The sequence below is a fragment of the Arachis ipaensis genome, chromosome B3, assembly GCF_059453495.1.
Source record: "Arachis ipaensis isolate K30076 ecotype BB chromosome B3, ASM5945349v1, whole genome shotgun sequence".
Taxonomy (NCBI): Eukaryota; Viridiplantae; Streptophyta; class Magnoliopsida; order Fabales; family Fabaceae; genus Arachis; species Arachis ipaensis.
Genome location: NC_142438.1, coordinates 12118363 through 12136245, shown reverse-complemented (window position 1 = coordinate 12136245; position 17883 = coordinate 12118363). Strand labels below are relative to the sequence as shown.

At 37.2% G+C, this 17883-nt stretch overlaps 1 protein-coding gene and 1 pseudogene across 1 annotated transcript; both read right to left on the bottom strand.

The window, feature by feature from the left end:
- Positions 1-223: 223 nt before the first annotated feature.
- LOC107632451 (disease resistance protein RPP13-like) lies at positions 224-8478 on the bottom strand (annotated as a pseudogene).
- A 4515-nt stretch (positions 8479-12993) lies between these two features.
- On the bottom strand, positions 12994-15991 carry LOC107629516 (disease resistance protein RPP13-like). Its single transcript, XM_016332326.3, has one exon. It carries the CDS (start codon positions 15900-15902, stop codon positions 13140-13142), a length of 2763 nt encoding a protein of 920 aa, XP_016187812.1. The 5' UTR covers positions 15903-15991; the 3' UTR covers positions 12994-13139.
- Positions 15992-17883: the final 1892 nt, after the last annotated feature.

The window sequence follows — 17883 nt, the reverse complement described above, 5'->3', positions numbered from 1 at the left end:
ATCTGTGACCTTGAAATCACACAGAGACAACTCAACCGTTAATCCAAGCCTCCTCTTTTTGTACAAAAAGTTAATAGTCATAACATAATTTAAATAGAAAAATATCATAACCATTTAGAAGATTCTGATCATGATAATAACATTTAAATACCAGTTATAATCATAAGTGTTAAGGCTAAATTTGATTCAAACTGAACAACCCTGTTTCTGAATTCTATAGTTTCTAATCTTCAATCATGAGCTTACATCCATCCTTCATTTCCAAATTTCGTAGTGCAAGAGACAATGCTCGGTTTGGTCCTTGAACTTGTACTTGTCTCAGGGCAGTCAAAGACCACAGTTCATCTGGGAGATTGTCCAATTTTCTACATCTTCTGATAATCAGACTTTGAAGGCATGGCATTGCACCATTGCCTAATTTCTAGCTATGAACTTGGAGCCCCAGCATCAAAAAATCCTGGAGCCGTTTGAAGCTACCGGCACTGCAATTAATCTCAAAGGAATCATGAAATTCAAGTGCTCCATGCAAGCTCAAACGTTGGAGTCTAGTAAGATTAGCAATGGCATTTATCCCATCATCATTCATGAAGCTAATTCCCGTCAATGTTAATTTTGTAATGCATGGAGGAAACTCTATATCACACATTGCAAGGTCCAAAGCTCCTATAACTTTCAATGTGCTCAGATTTGAGAACTGCTGCAGGGTCTGTAACAATTCAATTGGCTTGCAACCGATGTGCCATTCCATGTGCTTTAAGTTTGAGGACTCTGAAACCTTATATTGCTTCCATTCAATGAAAAGTTTTAACTTGTTCAGATGACTACTTAATCGTTGTAAGCTTGACAACAATTCATGCACATTATCTTTGGGGATCCAGGAGATGTGCACACCCAACTTTTGTAGCTTGGGAAACCTTCCTTTCTCTAACAAGCATGCAATCTGTCTATTGAATGTAATGTAATAGATGGTTTGAAGATTCCACATAATTTCATCTTCTTCTTTTGAACCATGGTGGCCACGGAGGATCATGATTCCATTAGTATTCAGATGCCTAAGTTGTTTCAGGCTCCATAGTCCACTGGGCAAAAATATTGAAAGCCACAACACAGCACCTAAGTAGTAATTGTGATTGTATATTTCCAAAGTTTGTAAACATTGAAGTGCAGATATAGAATCCGGAACCTCGAATAAACCACTATCTAAGCGTATTCTTAAATACCTTAAATGGATAAATAAGCCCAAGTTGAAAGGGACTTTGCTGCAATAATTTTCCCCAAGATCTAATACCCGAACCAATTTGAACAATTTAAAAAGCCATTTCACCTCACTGGGGGTAAAATCGTACTTTCATGGGTAAAGGCAAAACAAAGAGCGGACACATGAATGGTCATTGTTGCTTGAAGAAACATAACGATGCATGCCACATTGGATTGCAAGCCTGCGAGGTTTTGATCTCTCCAAGATGTTATTATTTGTGCAAACCTCAAAAAGGTTGTCCTCTTTGCTCTCAGATATGCAAAGATCACGAAGAAGATCATGGATGCGACATGCCTTCACATCTCCATTAAAGTTCACTCGCGATGCTTGAACCAAGCTACCATCAATGAGCTCATACAAGTAATCTTCAGCAACATCCTCTGCATTTCTGGTCCCAGTTTGTTGAATAAATCCCTCAGCCACCCATTTTTGCAGCAATGACCTTACACCTATCTCAAAATCTTCAGGGTAGATCCCGAAATACAGAAAGCACGGCTTTAGTCTTGTAGGCAAGTTGTCGTAGCTGAGTTTGAGTACAATGTCCTTAACTTGGGACTCATCTTGAGTAAGATACCAGTTGACATGTCCCACAACTCTGCACCATTCCCTGTGTGACTTCCTCTTGTTTGCCATTAAACCTGCCAAAACAACAATGGAGAGTGGCAAACCTCCGCAACTTTTGATCATTTGTTTTCCAAGATTCTCTATATCAGAAGGACACTCTTCTCCTCGAAACACGTTCTTGGAGAAGAGTTCCCAACTTTCATCATCACCGAGGAATTGAAGGTAATAAGGAGGATATGGACTCGTATGCGATTCCACCTCTTTCAAACGGCTAGTGATGAGTATTTTACTACCATTGTTGTCGTTTGGAAAAGCATCTTGTACCTCATCCCAGTCTTGAGTCTTCCAGAGGTCATCAAGGACGACCAGATACCGTTTCTTGGTCAAGAAATTCTGCACCATTAGCTTTAGCTCGTCGATATCCAAGTTAGACAGGTCACCTGGTTTCTCTCTTCCCTTCTGTTTCTTTCCTTTCTTTTTCTTCCCATTATCATTCTCAGCGTTAGGCATCAAACACTTGATGAGGCCAAGCAAAAGCTCCTTAACTCTGTACTCATTCGACACATAGACCCATGCACGACATTTGAAATATGACTTCACCTCGTCGCCGTTATAGACCTTTCGGGCAAGGGTGGTTTTGCCCAAGCCACCCATACCGATGATGGAGACAACATTGCTCTGGGAAGTCTCTTCCTTAAGCAGCTGGATCACTGCCTTTGATTCACGAACAAAACCAACGACATCATGTTCCTCCACATTTCTTCTTCTCTTGTGCAGCAACAGCACCCTCTCCTCATCCTCTCTTGCTGATGATGATTCACCTTCTTGTTGAAAGACATTGGTGAGTTTCATCTTGTTTTCTGTTATTTCATTGACACTGGCTTTGATGCTGTCTATTTTCTCCGCAACATCATGGAGCAACTTTACTTGTTCAAAAGCATGGAGCATCCTCCCCAGCATGGTTCGACGCTTGTGCATAGCCACGTTGGCAACAAAGGTGTCAATGACATTCTCAGCTTCGTGAGCGACATCTCTGATCTGGCTAAGAACTTCTTTCTCAATTCCTTTTTTGGTTTTCCCTTTAGATGTTTTGAGTGTTGGTGGTTCCCCAACCTCAAGTGGGACCCACACATATTAAATCAAAAAAAATAAATAAAAGAAAACAAGAGTGGCCTAATAGCCACGAGAGAGGGAGAGAGAGTTTGGAAGCCTCTCTTTTCAAAAAGAAAAGAAAGAAGGAAACAGAAAGCACGCCGTCGAGGTCAAAGAGAAGAGAAATTGGGAGGAAAAGGACAAGCTAACTTTGATCACATTGACTTGGTAAACTTGTTCCATTTTTTATGAAATTTTAGTATGTTATTCCTGGTATAGAGATGAACATTAGGATATAACTTATTTGTTGTATTGCCTTCTCTTTTGCCTGATTTGAAATACTCACTTTGTGGAGAATTTATGTTGATTCCACCAGTTTTGGTGATGTATTTTGTTAATTGTTGAGATGCCCTAGTGTTATTAGGAAGACTGTTTGTGTACCCATTATTCTAATAGTGGAAGATTTTTCTGGACTAGGTCCCGTGGGTTTTTTGTCCCTCTTTTGGGGGTTTTCCCACGTTAAAATTCTGGTGTCTGATTATTTAATTTCTGCCATTATATTTGCTGCTTGGAATATCTTTGGTGTTGCCTATTTAATTGCACAGGTTGTGGAAAAATTATTTTTTGGTGCTTCCGCTGTTAGACAGGTTCTTGTTTTGAACCTTGGTTGAGTTTTTTTCCAACAAAGTGGTATCTAGAGCTTTGGTTGTTTATTTCTGTGCTGATTAAATGGAGGAAAATACTCATGGACCGAATATGGTCAAATTGAATTCTCAAAATTATTCGATTTGGAAGACCCTCATGGAAGATATGTTATATAGCAAGGACTTGTATGATCCTGTGGAAGGGGATAAATCCAAAGGTACTAAATCCGATGCTGAATGGAAGAAGCTGAATCGGAAGGCAGTTGCTTTGATTAGGCAATGGCTTGATCTTAGTGTGTATCCACATGTTGACACCGAAACGAATGCTGAGAAGATGTGGAAGAAATTGAAGGAGTTATATGAGAGAAAGAATGTGCAAAACAAAGCATTCTTGATTAGGAAGCTTGTCAATATGAAGTATGTTGAAGGTAAATCAATGCCGGAGCACTTGAGTATTTTTCAAGAGACGGTGAACGAACTGACAAATAATGAAATCACTTTGAATGATGAGTTGCAAGCCTTGTTGTTGTTGAGCTCTTTGCCTGATAGTTGGGAAGTTCTGGTTGTGACACTGACTAACTCAGCTCCAAAAGGAAAGTTGACGTTAGCAATGGTTAAAGAGAGCATGTTGAATGAAGAAGCCAGAAGAAGAGAGCGAGGTTTGACTAATGCCTCCTCCCAGTCAGAAGCACTTGTTTCAGAGTCACGGGGGAGAAGTCAAAGTAGAAAGCCTCACAGTTCTGACAGGTCAGAGAGTCAAAGCAAGTCAAGAGGAAAGTACAAGCCAAGAAAGGAGTTCATTTGTCACCATTGTGGCAAGCTGGGGCATATCAAGAGGTATTGTAGGTTCTTGAAAAGAGAACAATCAAGGGGAAGAAACGAAGACAAAGGTAAAGATAGTGATAAAGAGACTGCTGCTATTGTTTATGAAGATGTTCTTATCACATATGATGAAAATTATGTGAATCTTGTCTGTGATGATTCCACTTGGATTATGGACTCTGGTGCCTCATGTCATGTCACTCCGAAGCGTGAATTTTTCACTTCCTATATTGCTGGAAATTTTGACAAGATCAAATTAGGAGATAAAGGAGTGTGTGATATCATTGGTATGGGTGATTTGTGGCTTGAAACCAACATGGGATGCAAGTTGTAGTTGAAGAATGTTAGGCACGCGCCAGATATGCGGTTCAATCTCATTTCAGTGAAGGCATTAGATCAAGAGGGATATTGCACTTCCTTTGGTAGTGAAAAATGCAAGATTACCAAAGGGGCTCTCATTGTTGCTAGAGAAGACAATAGTCTCACTACTCTCTACCGGTTGCAAGCAAAGTTGTGCAAAGAAGATGTGAATGTAGCTGATGATTCCTCTTCTGATTTGTGGCATATACGTCTTGGTCACTTGAGTGAGAAAGGACTAAGCGTCTTGGCCAAGAAGCACTCACTTCCAGTGAAAGGTACAACTTTAAATACTTGCACTCATTGTTTTGTTGGAAAGCATGCTAGAGTATCATTTCATAATTCTGGACCTCATAGGAGATCACATGTTCTAGATTTAGTTCACACTGATGTTTGCACTATGGATGCTAAGACACTAGGTGGTGCATCATATTTTGTTACTTTTATTGATGATTATTCTCGAAAAGTGTTGGCTTTTGTTTTGAAATCTAAAGACCAGGTGCTCGAAATCTTCAAACACTTTCATGCAAGTGTTGAAAGAGAAACAGGAAGGAAATTGAAATGTGTTCGAGCAGATAATGGTGGTGAATACAGGGGTCCGTTTGAAGAGTATTGTAAAGAACATGGGATCAAGCTTGAGAAGACGGTTCCTAAGACTCCTCAACATAATGGAGTTGCAGAGAGAATGAATCGCACTATCAATGATAGAGTAAGGTGTATGCTCTCTCATGCAAAGTTGCCTAAATCCTTTTGGGGTGAAGCGATGAGGACTGCAGTAGACTTGATCAACCTTTCTCCTTCTGTTCCACTTAATGGTGATGTTCCAGAGAAAGTTTGGAGAAGGAAAGATGTCTCCTATAGTCACTTGAGAGTGTTCGGCTGCAGGGCTTTTGTTCACATTCCAAGAGATGAAAGGTCTAAACTTGATGGAAAGTCAAAGCAGTGTATCTTCATGGGTTATGGTCACGAAGACTTTGATTACAGATTATGGGATCCGGTGAGCAAGAAGATAATTAGAAGCCGAGATGTGATTTTTCTTGAAGACCAAACTATTGAAGATCTTGAGAAGACAGATAAGCCAACAGTAACTGTTAGACGCTCTGTTGATGATGAACCTGGTCCTTCCACTAGACCTCCTGTTGATGGGGGATATGTACAAGTTGATAATGATGGTGATGATTTGCATGATGAACCTACACCTCAACCTGAGGTGCCAGATGTTGAAGTTCCACCTGAACCATCAGTTGATCCTGAATTGAGAAGATCTACTAGAGAGCGTCATCCTTCTCAGAAATACTCTCCTCATGAGTATGTGATGAATACTGAGACTGGGGAGTCAGAGAGCTACCAGGAAGCTATGTCTGATGAGCATAAGGAAGATTGGTTGAAGGCCATGCAAGAAGAAATGAAATCCTTGCATGAGAATCATACTTTTGAATTGGTGAAATTGCCGAAGGGTAAGAGAGCATTCAAGAATAAATGGGTGTTCAAGTTGAAAGCGGATAAAAATGTCTCACGGCCAAGATACAAAGCTCGATTGGTTGTGAAAGGCTTTGAGCAAAAGAAAGGTATTGATTTTGAGGAGATTTTCTCTCCAGTTGTGAAGATGTCCTCTATTCGAGTTGTGCTTGGATTGGCGGCTAGCTTGAATTTAGAGGTTGAGCAGCTTGATGTGAAGACTGCATTCCTTCACGGTGACATAGATAAAGAAATTTATATGGAGCAACCAGAGGGTTTCGAGGTTAAAGGAAAGGAGCACCTTGTATGCAAGTTAAAGAAGAGCTTATATGGGTTGAAGCAAGCGCCAAGGCAGTGGTACACAAAGTTTGATTCCTTCATGGAAGGTCATGGGTATAGTAAGACTTCTTCTGATAATTGTGTCTATGTTAAGAAATTCTCTGATGGTGATTTTATAATTCTCTTGCTTTATGTTGATGACATGTTGATTGTTGGTCATGACACTAAGAAGATTGAAAGTCTTAAGAAAGACTTGAACAGATCCTTTGCTATGAAGGATTTGGGTCCTGCAAAGAAAATCCTTGGCATGAGTATCACTCGTGACAGGAAGAATGGAAAACTGTGGTTGTCACAGCAGAAGTATATTGAGAAGGTTTTAGAGAGGTTTAGCATGAGTAATTCCAAACCTGTTAGTACTCCACTTGCTAGTCATTTCAAGCTGAGTTCGCAGCAATGTCCTACAAGTGAGAAAGGGAAAGCAGAAATGAAGAAGATTCCATATGCATCTGCAGTTGGCAGTTTGATGTATGCTATGGTTTGCACCAGGCTGGATATTGCTCATGCCGTTGGAGTTGTTAGTCGGTTTCTCTCTAATCCTGGCAAGGAACACTAGCAAGCAGTGAAGTGGATTCTCAGATACCTTAATGGTACTTCCAGAGTTTGTTTATGCTTTGGGAGTGGCCAACCTGTGTTGGATGGTTACACAGATGCGGATATGGCTGGGGATCTTGATTCAAGGAAGTCTACTTCTGGTTATATGATGACTTTTGCAGGGGGAGCTGTGTCATGGCAATCTCGACTTCAGAAATGTGTCGCTTTGTCTACTACAGAGGCAGAATACATTGCTGTTGTTGAAGCTTCTAAGGAACTCTTGTGGATGAAGAAATTTCTACAAGAGTTAGGCATCAATCAAGAGAAGTTTGTGTTGTTTTGTGACAGTCAGAGTGCTATCCATCTCAGCAAGAATCCGACGTTTCATTCCAGATCGAAGAACATAGAGGTGAGGTATCATTGGATACGTCAAGCGCTTGAGATGAAGTCATATGCACTTGAGAAGATCCATACTGATGATAATGGTTCAGATATGATGACTAAGAGTTTACCTGCAGTGAAGTTTGATTACTGCAAAAAGAAGGCGGGCTTGGTGGAGCAGCCTATCCCCACTTGAGTTGGTGAGGGGGAGATTTGTTGGTGGGTCCCCAACCTCAAGTGGGACCCAGACATATTAAATCAAAAAAAATAAATAAAAGAAAACAAGAGTAGCCTAATAGCCACGAGAGAGGGAGAGAGAGTTTGGAAGCCTCTCTTTTCAAAAAGAAAAGAAAGAAGGAAACAGAAAGCACGCCGTCGAGGTCGAAGAAAAGAGAAATTGGGAGGAAAAGGGCAAGTCAACTTTGATCACATTGACTTGGTAAACTTGCTCCATTTCTTATGAAATTTTAGTATGTTATTCCTGGTGTAGAGATGAACATTAGGATATAACTTATTTGTTGTATTGCCTTCTCTTTTGCCTGATTTGAGATACCCACTTTGTGGAAGGTTTATGTTGATTCCACCAGTTTTGGTGATGTATTTTGTTGATTGTTGAGATGCCCTAGTGTTACTAGGAAGACTGTTTGTGTACCCATTATTCTGATAGTGGAAGATTTTTCTGGACTAGGTCCCATGGATTTTTTGTCCCTCTTTTGGGGGTTTTCCCACGTTAAAATTCTGGTGTCTGATTATTTAATTTCTGCCATTATATTTGCTGCTTGGAGTATCTTTGGTGTTGCCTATTTAATTGCACAGGTTGTGGGAAAATTATTTTTTGGTGCTTCCGCTGTTAGACAGGTTCTTGTTTTGAACCTTGGTTGAGTTTTTTCCAACATTGAGGAACACGTTTATGATGCTGAGCTCACTTTGAAGGGATCTAACCCTGTCATCCACGCCACATAGCAGATTGGCTTCACATTCTAGCAATTGGGACAAGTTGGCCAGGACAAAGGAAATCACACTATCTGCCATTGGAGGGGGGGGTGTATGTAAGTAAGGAATGGATTGATTTGTGTTTAGAAACTGAACTGATGATGGTTGCTGTAAGTAAGAAAGACTGTGAAGTGTGAATGGAAATTAAAGTGGAATGCAATAAATAATGCAGTTGATAAAATTACTCCAGACATCACCTTTGTGACTTTGTCTTCTCCTCAATCCTCATTGACTCTGCCTCAAGTCAACATACGCAGCTGAAGAAAGTTCCTTCTCCAAATTATATGGTCACTTGCATTATATTATATATATTTATATCCTAAAGACAGCAGTAACTATATCAATGGCAGTTTCGCATATTCAGTTACAAAAACCAAAGAATGATATAATAATTACAAGGATCCAGATAATGGTAATTAAGAAGTTTACTTCTAATTTGTACGACACACGATAATGAGTACTCTAAACATAGTATTGAGTTTAAATCTAATCACTTGCAGAGGGAAAAATAAACGTGTGCCTCCTTGCTCGCACAGATCCTCACTGCATCATGGATTTGGCAGATGGGGATTATCAAACACTTTTTAGGCATCTTTCACATTGGCCACTGGGAAAGATATTACGGATCCGGGCCTGCATATGGAATCGGGTACTAGTCTCACCCCAATATTGTATTATGCTTGAAATAGACAAGTTATGGATAACCAATTTTTGATGGTGAACAACAGGACGTGAATTTCTTCTTAACTCTGCCACATGACTAAATAGTGGCCTCACGTACTAGAATCAAATGTGAGCTGTTCTGAGACCAGAATTCTTGTCTTTGAGCTTCAATTATTGTTGTTGTGATTTCACAACAACAGAGCACACTGCCTGTGATCAAAGAAGGGGTAAAACACCAAAAAGGAGAACTACATTCAAGAAGTGTCATCTATTAAACTCAAAATTGATGCCTTTTGGTATCTCATTTTATCGATTTCCCTTCCCAGATAATCCAATGTTGTGTCTGTTACATGGTTAGGAGGACACCCAGCATCCAACATCATTTTCAAGAACTTATACGCTTCCTTCAACTGTCCTGCCTTGCTGTGAATTTCAATTAATGTATTACATGTGACAACATCGGGATTCATCCCACTGCCCTTCATTTGCTCGAAGAAGTTGTTCGCCCGTGCTCCGTGGCTCGGCACATCTGGCGGTACAGCCATGCCAGCATAGCCGAACCCCACGACAACCAGCCACACGCATCCAGGTCTTCCAGCAAGAGAAGCCACCTGATATGCACCCAAGAGTCAGATGTATATGGGAAGAGGATACCCCTATCAACTGCATGATGTATCCTCTCGGGTACTTCATCAGGCGCTCCTCTGTGGCATCCTGCTCCAACTTTTCACAAACCGTATTGTGGAACCAAGTGAGCTTGACAGTCCATTTGGTGTCCTCTGGGACATGAACAACACCCAAAATCTGCTCACATAACTCCTCAATGGTCCGTCCCTGATAGTGCTGCTCTCACCCACCTATGCATCCACTAACAGGATCACCATCAATCCTGAGTCCCAACTGATAGGTGACGTCCTGCAGGGTGATGGTCATCTCCCCACACGGTAAATGAAATGTATGGGACTCAGGCCTCCACCTCTCTATCAACGCCGAGGCAAGCGACCAGTCGTGCTCGAACTCGACCATATAGGCCACGTACTCAAACCCAGCACGTCTCAGATATGACCTAATCTGCTCTGGTGGCCGTGTCATCAAATTACGTCTGGTGTGCAAGATCCAAGGCGCCTACCAAACGGATAAAATTAATTTCATAAGAAAAGGTATCGTGAAGAAATATAGCAAGTTCACTTTTAATTCAATACAATAAAATAAAAAGAAAAATTCAAAAAATCATACCATTCGATCAAGTCTCCCGACAATGTGCTCAACGTGATCCAATCTATACATTTCATGTTCATAATCCAATAACTGCTGCTCTATCGAAACACAATCTAGTAAAACAAAATCACACACTAGATTACTAAAAAAATAAACTAACTGAAAAATAGCTTATAATCCTACTAATTTTAAGTTTACCTTATTTAACTGACGCTGTCGTGTAACTAATTAATTTATAACTAACTCAACTCTAAATTTTGTTGCTGAAATTTCTTTCTTATTTAAGTTAACTTAACTAATTATTCCACTGATTACCGTCTAATCCACAACGTAAGCTAATAACTTTGACTAAATTAACTAATAATGTACTTTCTTATATTCATTAACATGTTTATAGCCAATAAACAGTAACTATACTAAAAAGCGGTAACATAAAATAATCTATCTAACATAACAACACTTAAAAGTACGTCTAAGCAACTAACTAACTAACTAACTAACTAACATGTAAACAGTAAATTTATTATTATAACCAACAAACAATCTATACTTAAGAATTTCATCTAACATGTAAACAGTAAATCAAATAATTCTAATTAAGATAAAAAAAAATAGATTATTAGTTACTAACCTGGAACTGAGAAAATCGTCCACGCTAAACTTTACGGATGTCGAAAAGACAGAAAGGAGTAACAGAGAAAAAATTTTGGAAGGAAGAATAGAAGAGGAAAAGGACAAACCAAAATGGTTCCACCAATTTATATAGTCTGCCGAACTCATCATAGAGTTCGCCGGGGTGCGACGAACTTTATATAAATTATAGAGTTTGTTGGGAAGTGTGGCGAACTTGCTCTAAATCCCAAAAAAAAGAAAATCGTATTCCTACAATTAAAGCTGGAATATATTTTTTAAGAAATAATTAATTATTTCATTTTATAAATGAAAAAAAATCCTATTTTAGTGTTATAGAGACTACTAGTACACAAAATCAAGCTATTCATATAAAAACTGATCCTGTTAAAATAACAGATTCAGTTACTTCCTTGTCAAGATAGCTAACATAAGTGACTAAGTAAAAGGCAAGTGGTTGAAGCGTTAAAGCTGAGGAATCGTCCGAACGGCACAGAAATGAAGAAGATGATGATGATGATTTTTGGCAAAAGAGATGTTGGAGATGCTGCCATAAAACATGATTTCATCTCCTTCTGATTATTTATGCTTGCAACAAACAACACATAATCTTAATCAGAAAGTATATATTACTACTAGTTACTACTATAATTTTTTAGATCATGGTTTTGAATTTTATTCTTTACATTCGGTTGATTTCTTTAAATTGCGTCCTATAAGTATATATAAAGTTGAATAATTATAAATTAAATGCGACGCTCCACTTCTATTATAATATATAAAAAATAAGAATAAAGTAATGCTATAAGAAGCTAATCTATTTATTTATAAAAATATTATTTATTAACCAAAATTAACTACTAAAATTAAGTATCAATATATGTATATAAATATATATGTGATTTAATTTATTTTTAATATATATATTTATATTTTAACATATAGTTTATATTATTGACTAATTTTAGTGTATACATAATATAATTGATTTATTTATAATTTATAAAAGTTTATATGAATTCTCTATACAATAAGTTGTAGCTATCTACTTTTTTTTTCTAATGATGCTACATGCCTACATGGACACTCTTAAACACATGACAATATAGGAAACTAAAATTAAAAAACTCTTACCTATTATTATTATTTAAATATAAATGACTAATTGAATGCAATAAATATATACATTAAAAGTGTTATAATAATTATAATTATAAAAAAATTTCAATTATAAAATATAGATATTTAAATTTTATATTTTATATTTTTTGTCTACTTATATATGTTGTATAAGACTCGTATTACTTTACTATTTGGTCTATTTATAAAATATGTTGCATAATACTCTTACTTTATATTTTAATTACATACTAATTACTGAAAACTCCTCCAAACAAATTTAAATTTGGCACAACATCTCTTAACTAAGTACATTCAGATATATTATAATAATAAATTTATTTCATAATTTTATATTATATTTTTAGTGTTTTTTATTCTGATCTATTTTTCTTAACTTTTTTTATTATTTAAAAACAATAAAAATAACAAATAAAGAAAAAAATATAATAAAAATATGGTTTTTTTAAATAAATAAATTTAAATTCCTGAAATAATAAATTATAATCTAATTCGTATTAAATTTTAGTGGAATAAATAATTAAATATATAAGAATTATATACAAATTACTAAATAAATATTTTATAAAATATTTTTAATATAAAATAATTTAAATTTAATATTAATTTATATATTATCTAATAAATCTTTAAACAATATTAAAATATACTATATAGTATAATTAATTTATCTTCCTATGCATAGCACAAATCTCATTCTAGTAATATATAAATTCTTAAGTTTACTATAAACTTTTATATATCAATACTGGATCTATTTTGTAATAAGATAGAGAATAGTATTGTATGTCATAATTTTTTAAATTAATTATCTAATCATAAAATTATGTTATAGAATGAAACATGTAATACTAGAACTATTACTAGAACAGTCTATCATACATGGTCATACAAAAAAGTTAATAGTCATAATATGATTTAAATGGACAAATATGATAATCATTTAGAAGATTTTAATCGGAGCAATAACATTTAAATACCAATTATAATGATAAGTGTTAAGGCTAAATTTGATTGAAACTCAATATCTATACTACTTCTGGATACCACTATGTTATTATGAGGTCACATCCATCCTTCATTTCCAAATTTGCTAGCGCATCAGACAATGCTTCGGAGGGTTTCATGACTTTTACTTGTCTCAGGGAAGTCAAAGACCACAGTTCATCTGGGACATTGTTCAACCTTCTACACCTTCCAATAAGCAGAGTTTGAAGGCATGGCATTGCACCATTGCCTAATTTCCAGTTGTTAACATTCAGCTCCAGCATCTCAAAAACCTGGAGCTGTGGGAAGCTGCCTGCACTGCAATTAATCTCAAAGAGAATATCAAATGTAAATGATCGAGACAATCTCAAACGTCTAAGTCTAGTAAGATTACCAATGGCATTCACCCCATCATCATTCATGAAGCTAATGCCTGCCAAGGTTAATTCTGTAATGCATGCAGGAAAAGCAATATCACACGTTGCAAGGTCCAAAGCTCCATGAACTTGTAATGTGCTCAGATTCGACAACTGTTGCAGGCTTTGTAACAATTCAATTGCTTTGAGCCCCATGTGCCAATCCATGTAGTCCTTCTTCCTTTTAAAGGAAAGTTCCAACTTGTTCAAATGAGTTAATCGCCGAAGGGTTGATAACAACTCATGCACATTATTTTTATGGACCGAGGAGATGTGCAAACCCAACTTTCGTAGCTTCGGAAACCTTCCTTTCTCTATCATGCGTGCAATCTGACTATTGAATTTAATCATAGAGATGGTTTGCAGATTCCACATGACTTGATCACCTGCTTTTGAACCATGCTGGCCTCGTAGGATGAAGGTTCCATTACTCTTTAAATGCCTAAGTTGTTTGAGGTTCCATACTCTCCTAGGGAGATATATTGTATGCAGCAGCCCATATATGTCCAAAGTTTGTAAATTTTCTAGTGTGCATATAGAATCTGGAATGACTTGACAACTACTTCCTAGTACGAATATTCTTAGATACCTTAAATGGATAAATAAGCCCAAGTTGGAAGGGACTTTGCTGCAATAGCTTCGCCCAAGATCTAATACCCGAACCAGTTTGAAGAATTTGAAAAGCCATTTCATCTCACACCTTTTTGGGTCATGGAAAAACAAAGAGCGGACACATGAATGGTCATTGTTGCTTGAAGAAACATACCGATCCATGCCGCATTGGATAGAAAGCCTGCGTGGTTTTGATGTCTCCAAAATGTTACTATTTGTGCAAACCTCAAAAAGCTTGTCCTCTTTGCTCTCATATATGCAAAGATCTCGAAGAAGATCATGAATGCGACATGCCTTCACATCTCCATTAACATCCACTCGGGATGCTTGAACCAAGCTCCGATCAATGAGCTCATACAAGTAATCTTCAGCAACATCCTCTACATCTCTGGTACCAGTTTGTTGAATAAATCCCTCAGCAACCCATTTTTCCAGCAATGGCCTTACAGAGATCTCAAAATCTTCAGGGTAGATCCCGAAATACAGAAAGCAGGGCTTTAGTCTTGAAGGCAAGTTGTGGTAGCTGAGTTTGAGCACAATGTCCTTGACTTGGGTCTCATCTTGAGTAAGATACCAGTTGACATGTCCCACAACTTTGGACCATTCCTTGTATGACTTCCCCTTGTTTGCCAGTAACCCTCCCAAAACAACAATGGAGAGTGGCAAACCGCCACAACTTTTGACCATCTGTTTTCCAAGATGCTCTATATCAGAAGGACACTCTTCTCCTCGAAACACTTTCCTAGAAAAGAGTTCCCAACTTTCATGATCACCGAGTAATTGAAGGTAATAAGGAGGATAATATGGACTTGTATGGGATGCCACCTCTTTCAAACGGCTAGTAATGAGTATTTTGCTACCATTCTTGTCGTTTGGAAAAGCATCTTTTACATCATCCCAGTCTTGAGTCTTCCAGAGGTCATCAAGGACTACCAGATACTTTTTCATGCTCAAGAAATTCCGCACCATGAGCTTTAGTTCGTCCACACCCAAGCTAGAGAGGTCACCTGGTTTCTGTATTCCTCGCTTCTGTTTCTTTCCCTTCTTTTTCTTCCCAAGCTCGCTCTCAGCGTTAGGCATCAAACACTTGATAAGGCCAAGCAAAAGCTCCTTAACTCTGCAGTCATTTGAAACAAAAACCCATGCACGACAATTGAAATATGACTTCATCTGATCGCTGTTATAGACCTTTCGAGAAAGGGTGGTTTTGCCCAACCCACCCATACCGATGATGGACACAACGTTGCTTTGGGAACTCTCTTCCTTAAGCAGCTGGATCACTGCCTTGGATTCACCAACAAAACCAACTACATCATGCTCCTCCACATTTCTTCTTCTCTTGTGCAGCAACAGCACCTTCTCCTCGTCCTCTCTTGCTGATGATGATTCACCTTCTTGTTGAAAAACATCGCTGAGCTTCATCTTGTTGTCTCTTATGTCATTGACAGTGGCTTTTATGCTGTCTATTTTCACAGCCACATCACGGAGCAACTTTCCATGTTCAAAACCATGGAGCATCTTCCCCAGCATGGTTCGACGTCTGTGCATAGCCACATTGGCAACAAAGGTGTCGATGACATCCTCAGCTTCGTGCGCAACATCTCTAATCTGACGAAAAACTTCTTTGTCAATTTCTTTCTTGGTTTTCCCTTCAGATGTTTTGAGGTGCACGTTTATGAAGCTGAGCTCACTTTCAAGGGATCTAACCCTTTCATCCACGCCACATAGCAGATTGGCTTCACGTGCTAGCAATTTGGACAAGTTGTCCAGGACAAAGGAAATCACACTATCTGCCATTGGAAGGAGGGGGGGTGTATGTAAGTAAGGAACGGATTGATTTGTGTTTAGAAACTGAACTGATGATGGTTGCTGTAAGTAAGAAAGACTGAAGTGTGAATGGAAATTAAAGTGGAATGCAATAAATAATGCAGTTGATAAAATTACTCCAGACAGCTGTATTGTACCTTTGTCTTCTCCTTAATCCTCATTGACTCTGCATTATTGCACCTTCTACATAGGATGCTGTTTCCAGTTTACTTTTACTGCATTACTATATCCTCTGGAATTTACCATTTTCCATTGTTTTCTTTAACCACTCTATAACTTTAACCTGCGTTTCTACATGCACTTGAGGATCTATCTGAGATTGAATATGAAATTGAGCTATATGATTCAACTCTTGTGTACTCTTCGTTCCTATTTCTCCATACTGGATTTAAATCCGCGCACAAAATTAATATTATAAACTTTTTATATTTAATTTTTTAGATAATTTACAATGATTGATGATTTTTTATTTTATAATTAACTAGAAAATAATCTATGTAACTCTTAAAATAATGTATTGTAAATTATATTTTTTTGCACAGTCACGTGAAAAATAATTCCTGCAATATTACAGAATAATAATTAAAAATAAATAATTAAAGTTCGTCATATGTAATATTTTGTAGTTATTTACTTAGTATTGTTGTATTTGATTATTTTGTATATATAAAACTAAACAAACTTACAAATCAAATATGAATATTGGCTTGTTTCTTTAATGATATACTCTATGGTGTAATTTTGATGTTATGCTAAAATTAAAAGTGATTGGAAGATTTTTAACAACTCATGGGCGAAAACCGCGAAATTATGCAATCAATTAAGTAATAGTGGTAAGAGTTTTGTTGATAATATAATAAGTAGACTATAATTATATGTAATTTAATTACTTTTAATTAAAAGTTAATATTATTATTTTAATAGCATTTAACTGTTACTTTATAATTAAAATGTTTAATGATAAATAGTAAATTTAATTAATTAAGAGTATTGATTAAGGATTTCTTTTTAATATCAGAGAGTTTTTTTTGGATAATTGACACATATTTAAAATAGATGATATAGACCAATAATAAGAAATATTTTTTGTATGATTCTCACTTATTTAAAATAGTTGATGTTCAGCGGGTTACCTGAAAGACTGAAACGTTGATTTAGATTTGAATGTGAGGTACAGATTCCTTTGGATGGCAGCGTTCGACTTGTTTGGTGCCAAAGTGCTGCCTGTCCAAGTTCTTCTGAGGAGGTGCGGGGTGGTACCTGCAAGAGACTCCGATAATTAAGTTAGCAAGGGTTTTAGGCAAATTTTTAGTGAATTAGAACGTGAATTATACCTGTAGAGTGTCGATGTATTTATAATAGAATGTTAATCACCTTTGTTAGAGTAGTTCCATCTTTATTGATTGGTAACCGTTCCCTTTATCTTAGGAGTTTGTTAGAAACTATCTTTTAGAAAAGATAGAGATAGTAGGAGATATTTGCGGAGGCAGTTACTTGCTTGAGCAAGTAAAGCTGGGGTCCTTTATTGGTATCCGACCTCTTTAAGGTGGTCGGGTACGTTTGTGGAGGCCACATTTTTTGGTGGGCCTTTTTTGCTTGTTGGGCTTGGCTCCTTTTATTGGGTTAGGGTATGAACAGTGCTCATACTTAAATCCTGAGCTTTTTGTAGGTTGGGCTCAAGTAATACGTGACTTCTACTTGGATGTTGGGTACTCGCCTTTCTAGAGGTCGGGTACTCAATGTGTTTTTTGAAAATTTGAATTGTTGCCTCTTTAACGAGCGGCGAACATTGCGCGGTAGTTTCCTTGAGTTTCGCGCACACCTTAAAGAGGGGGACAAACGGCTTTATTTTCCCCTTCTTTCTTATAAAGGCCACTTTTACTCTTCTTCTTCTCGTTTCCCCAACTGTTGAATCCTTTTTCCTTTTCTTTTTGCAAAGAATCTTTTCTTC

What these genes read in the sequence shown, in the direction of transcription:
- LOC107629516 (XM_016332326.3), bottom strand. Translation starts at nt 15,902, where the DNA reads ATGGCAGATAGTGTGATTTCCTTTGTCCTGGACAACTTGTCCAAATTG.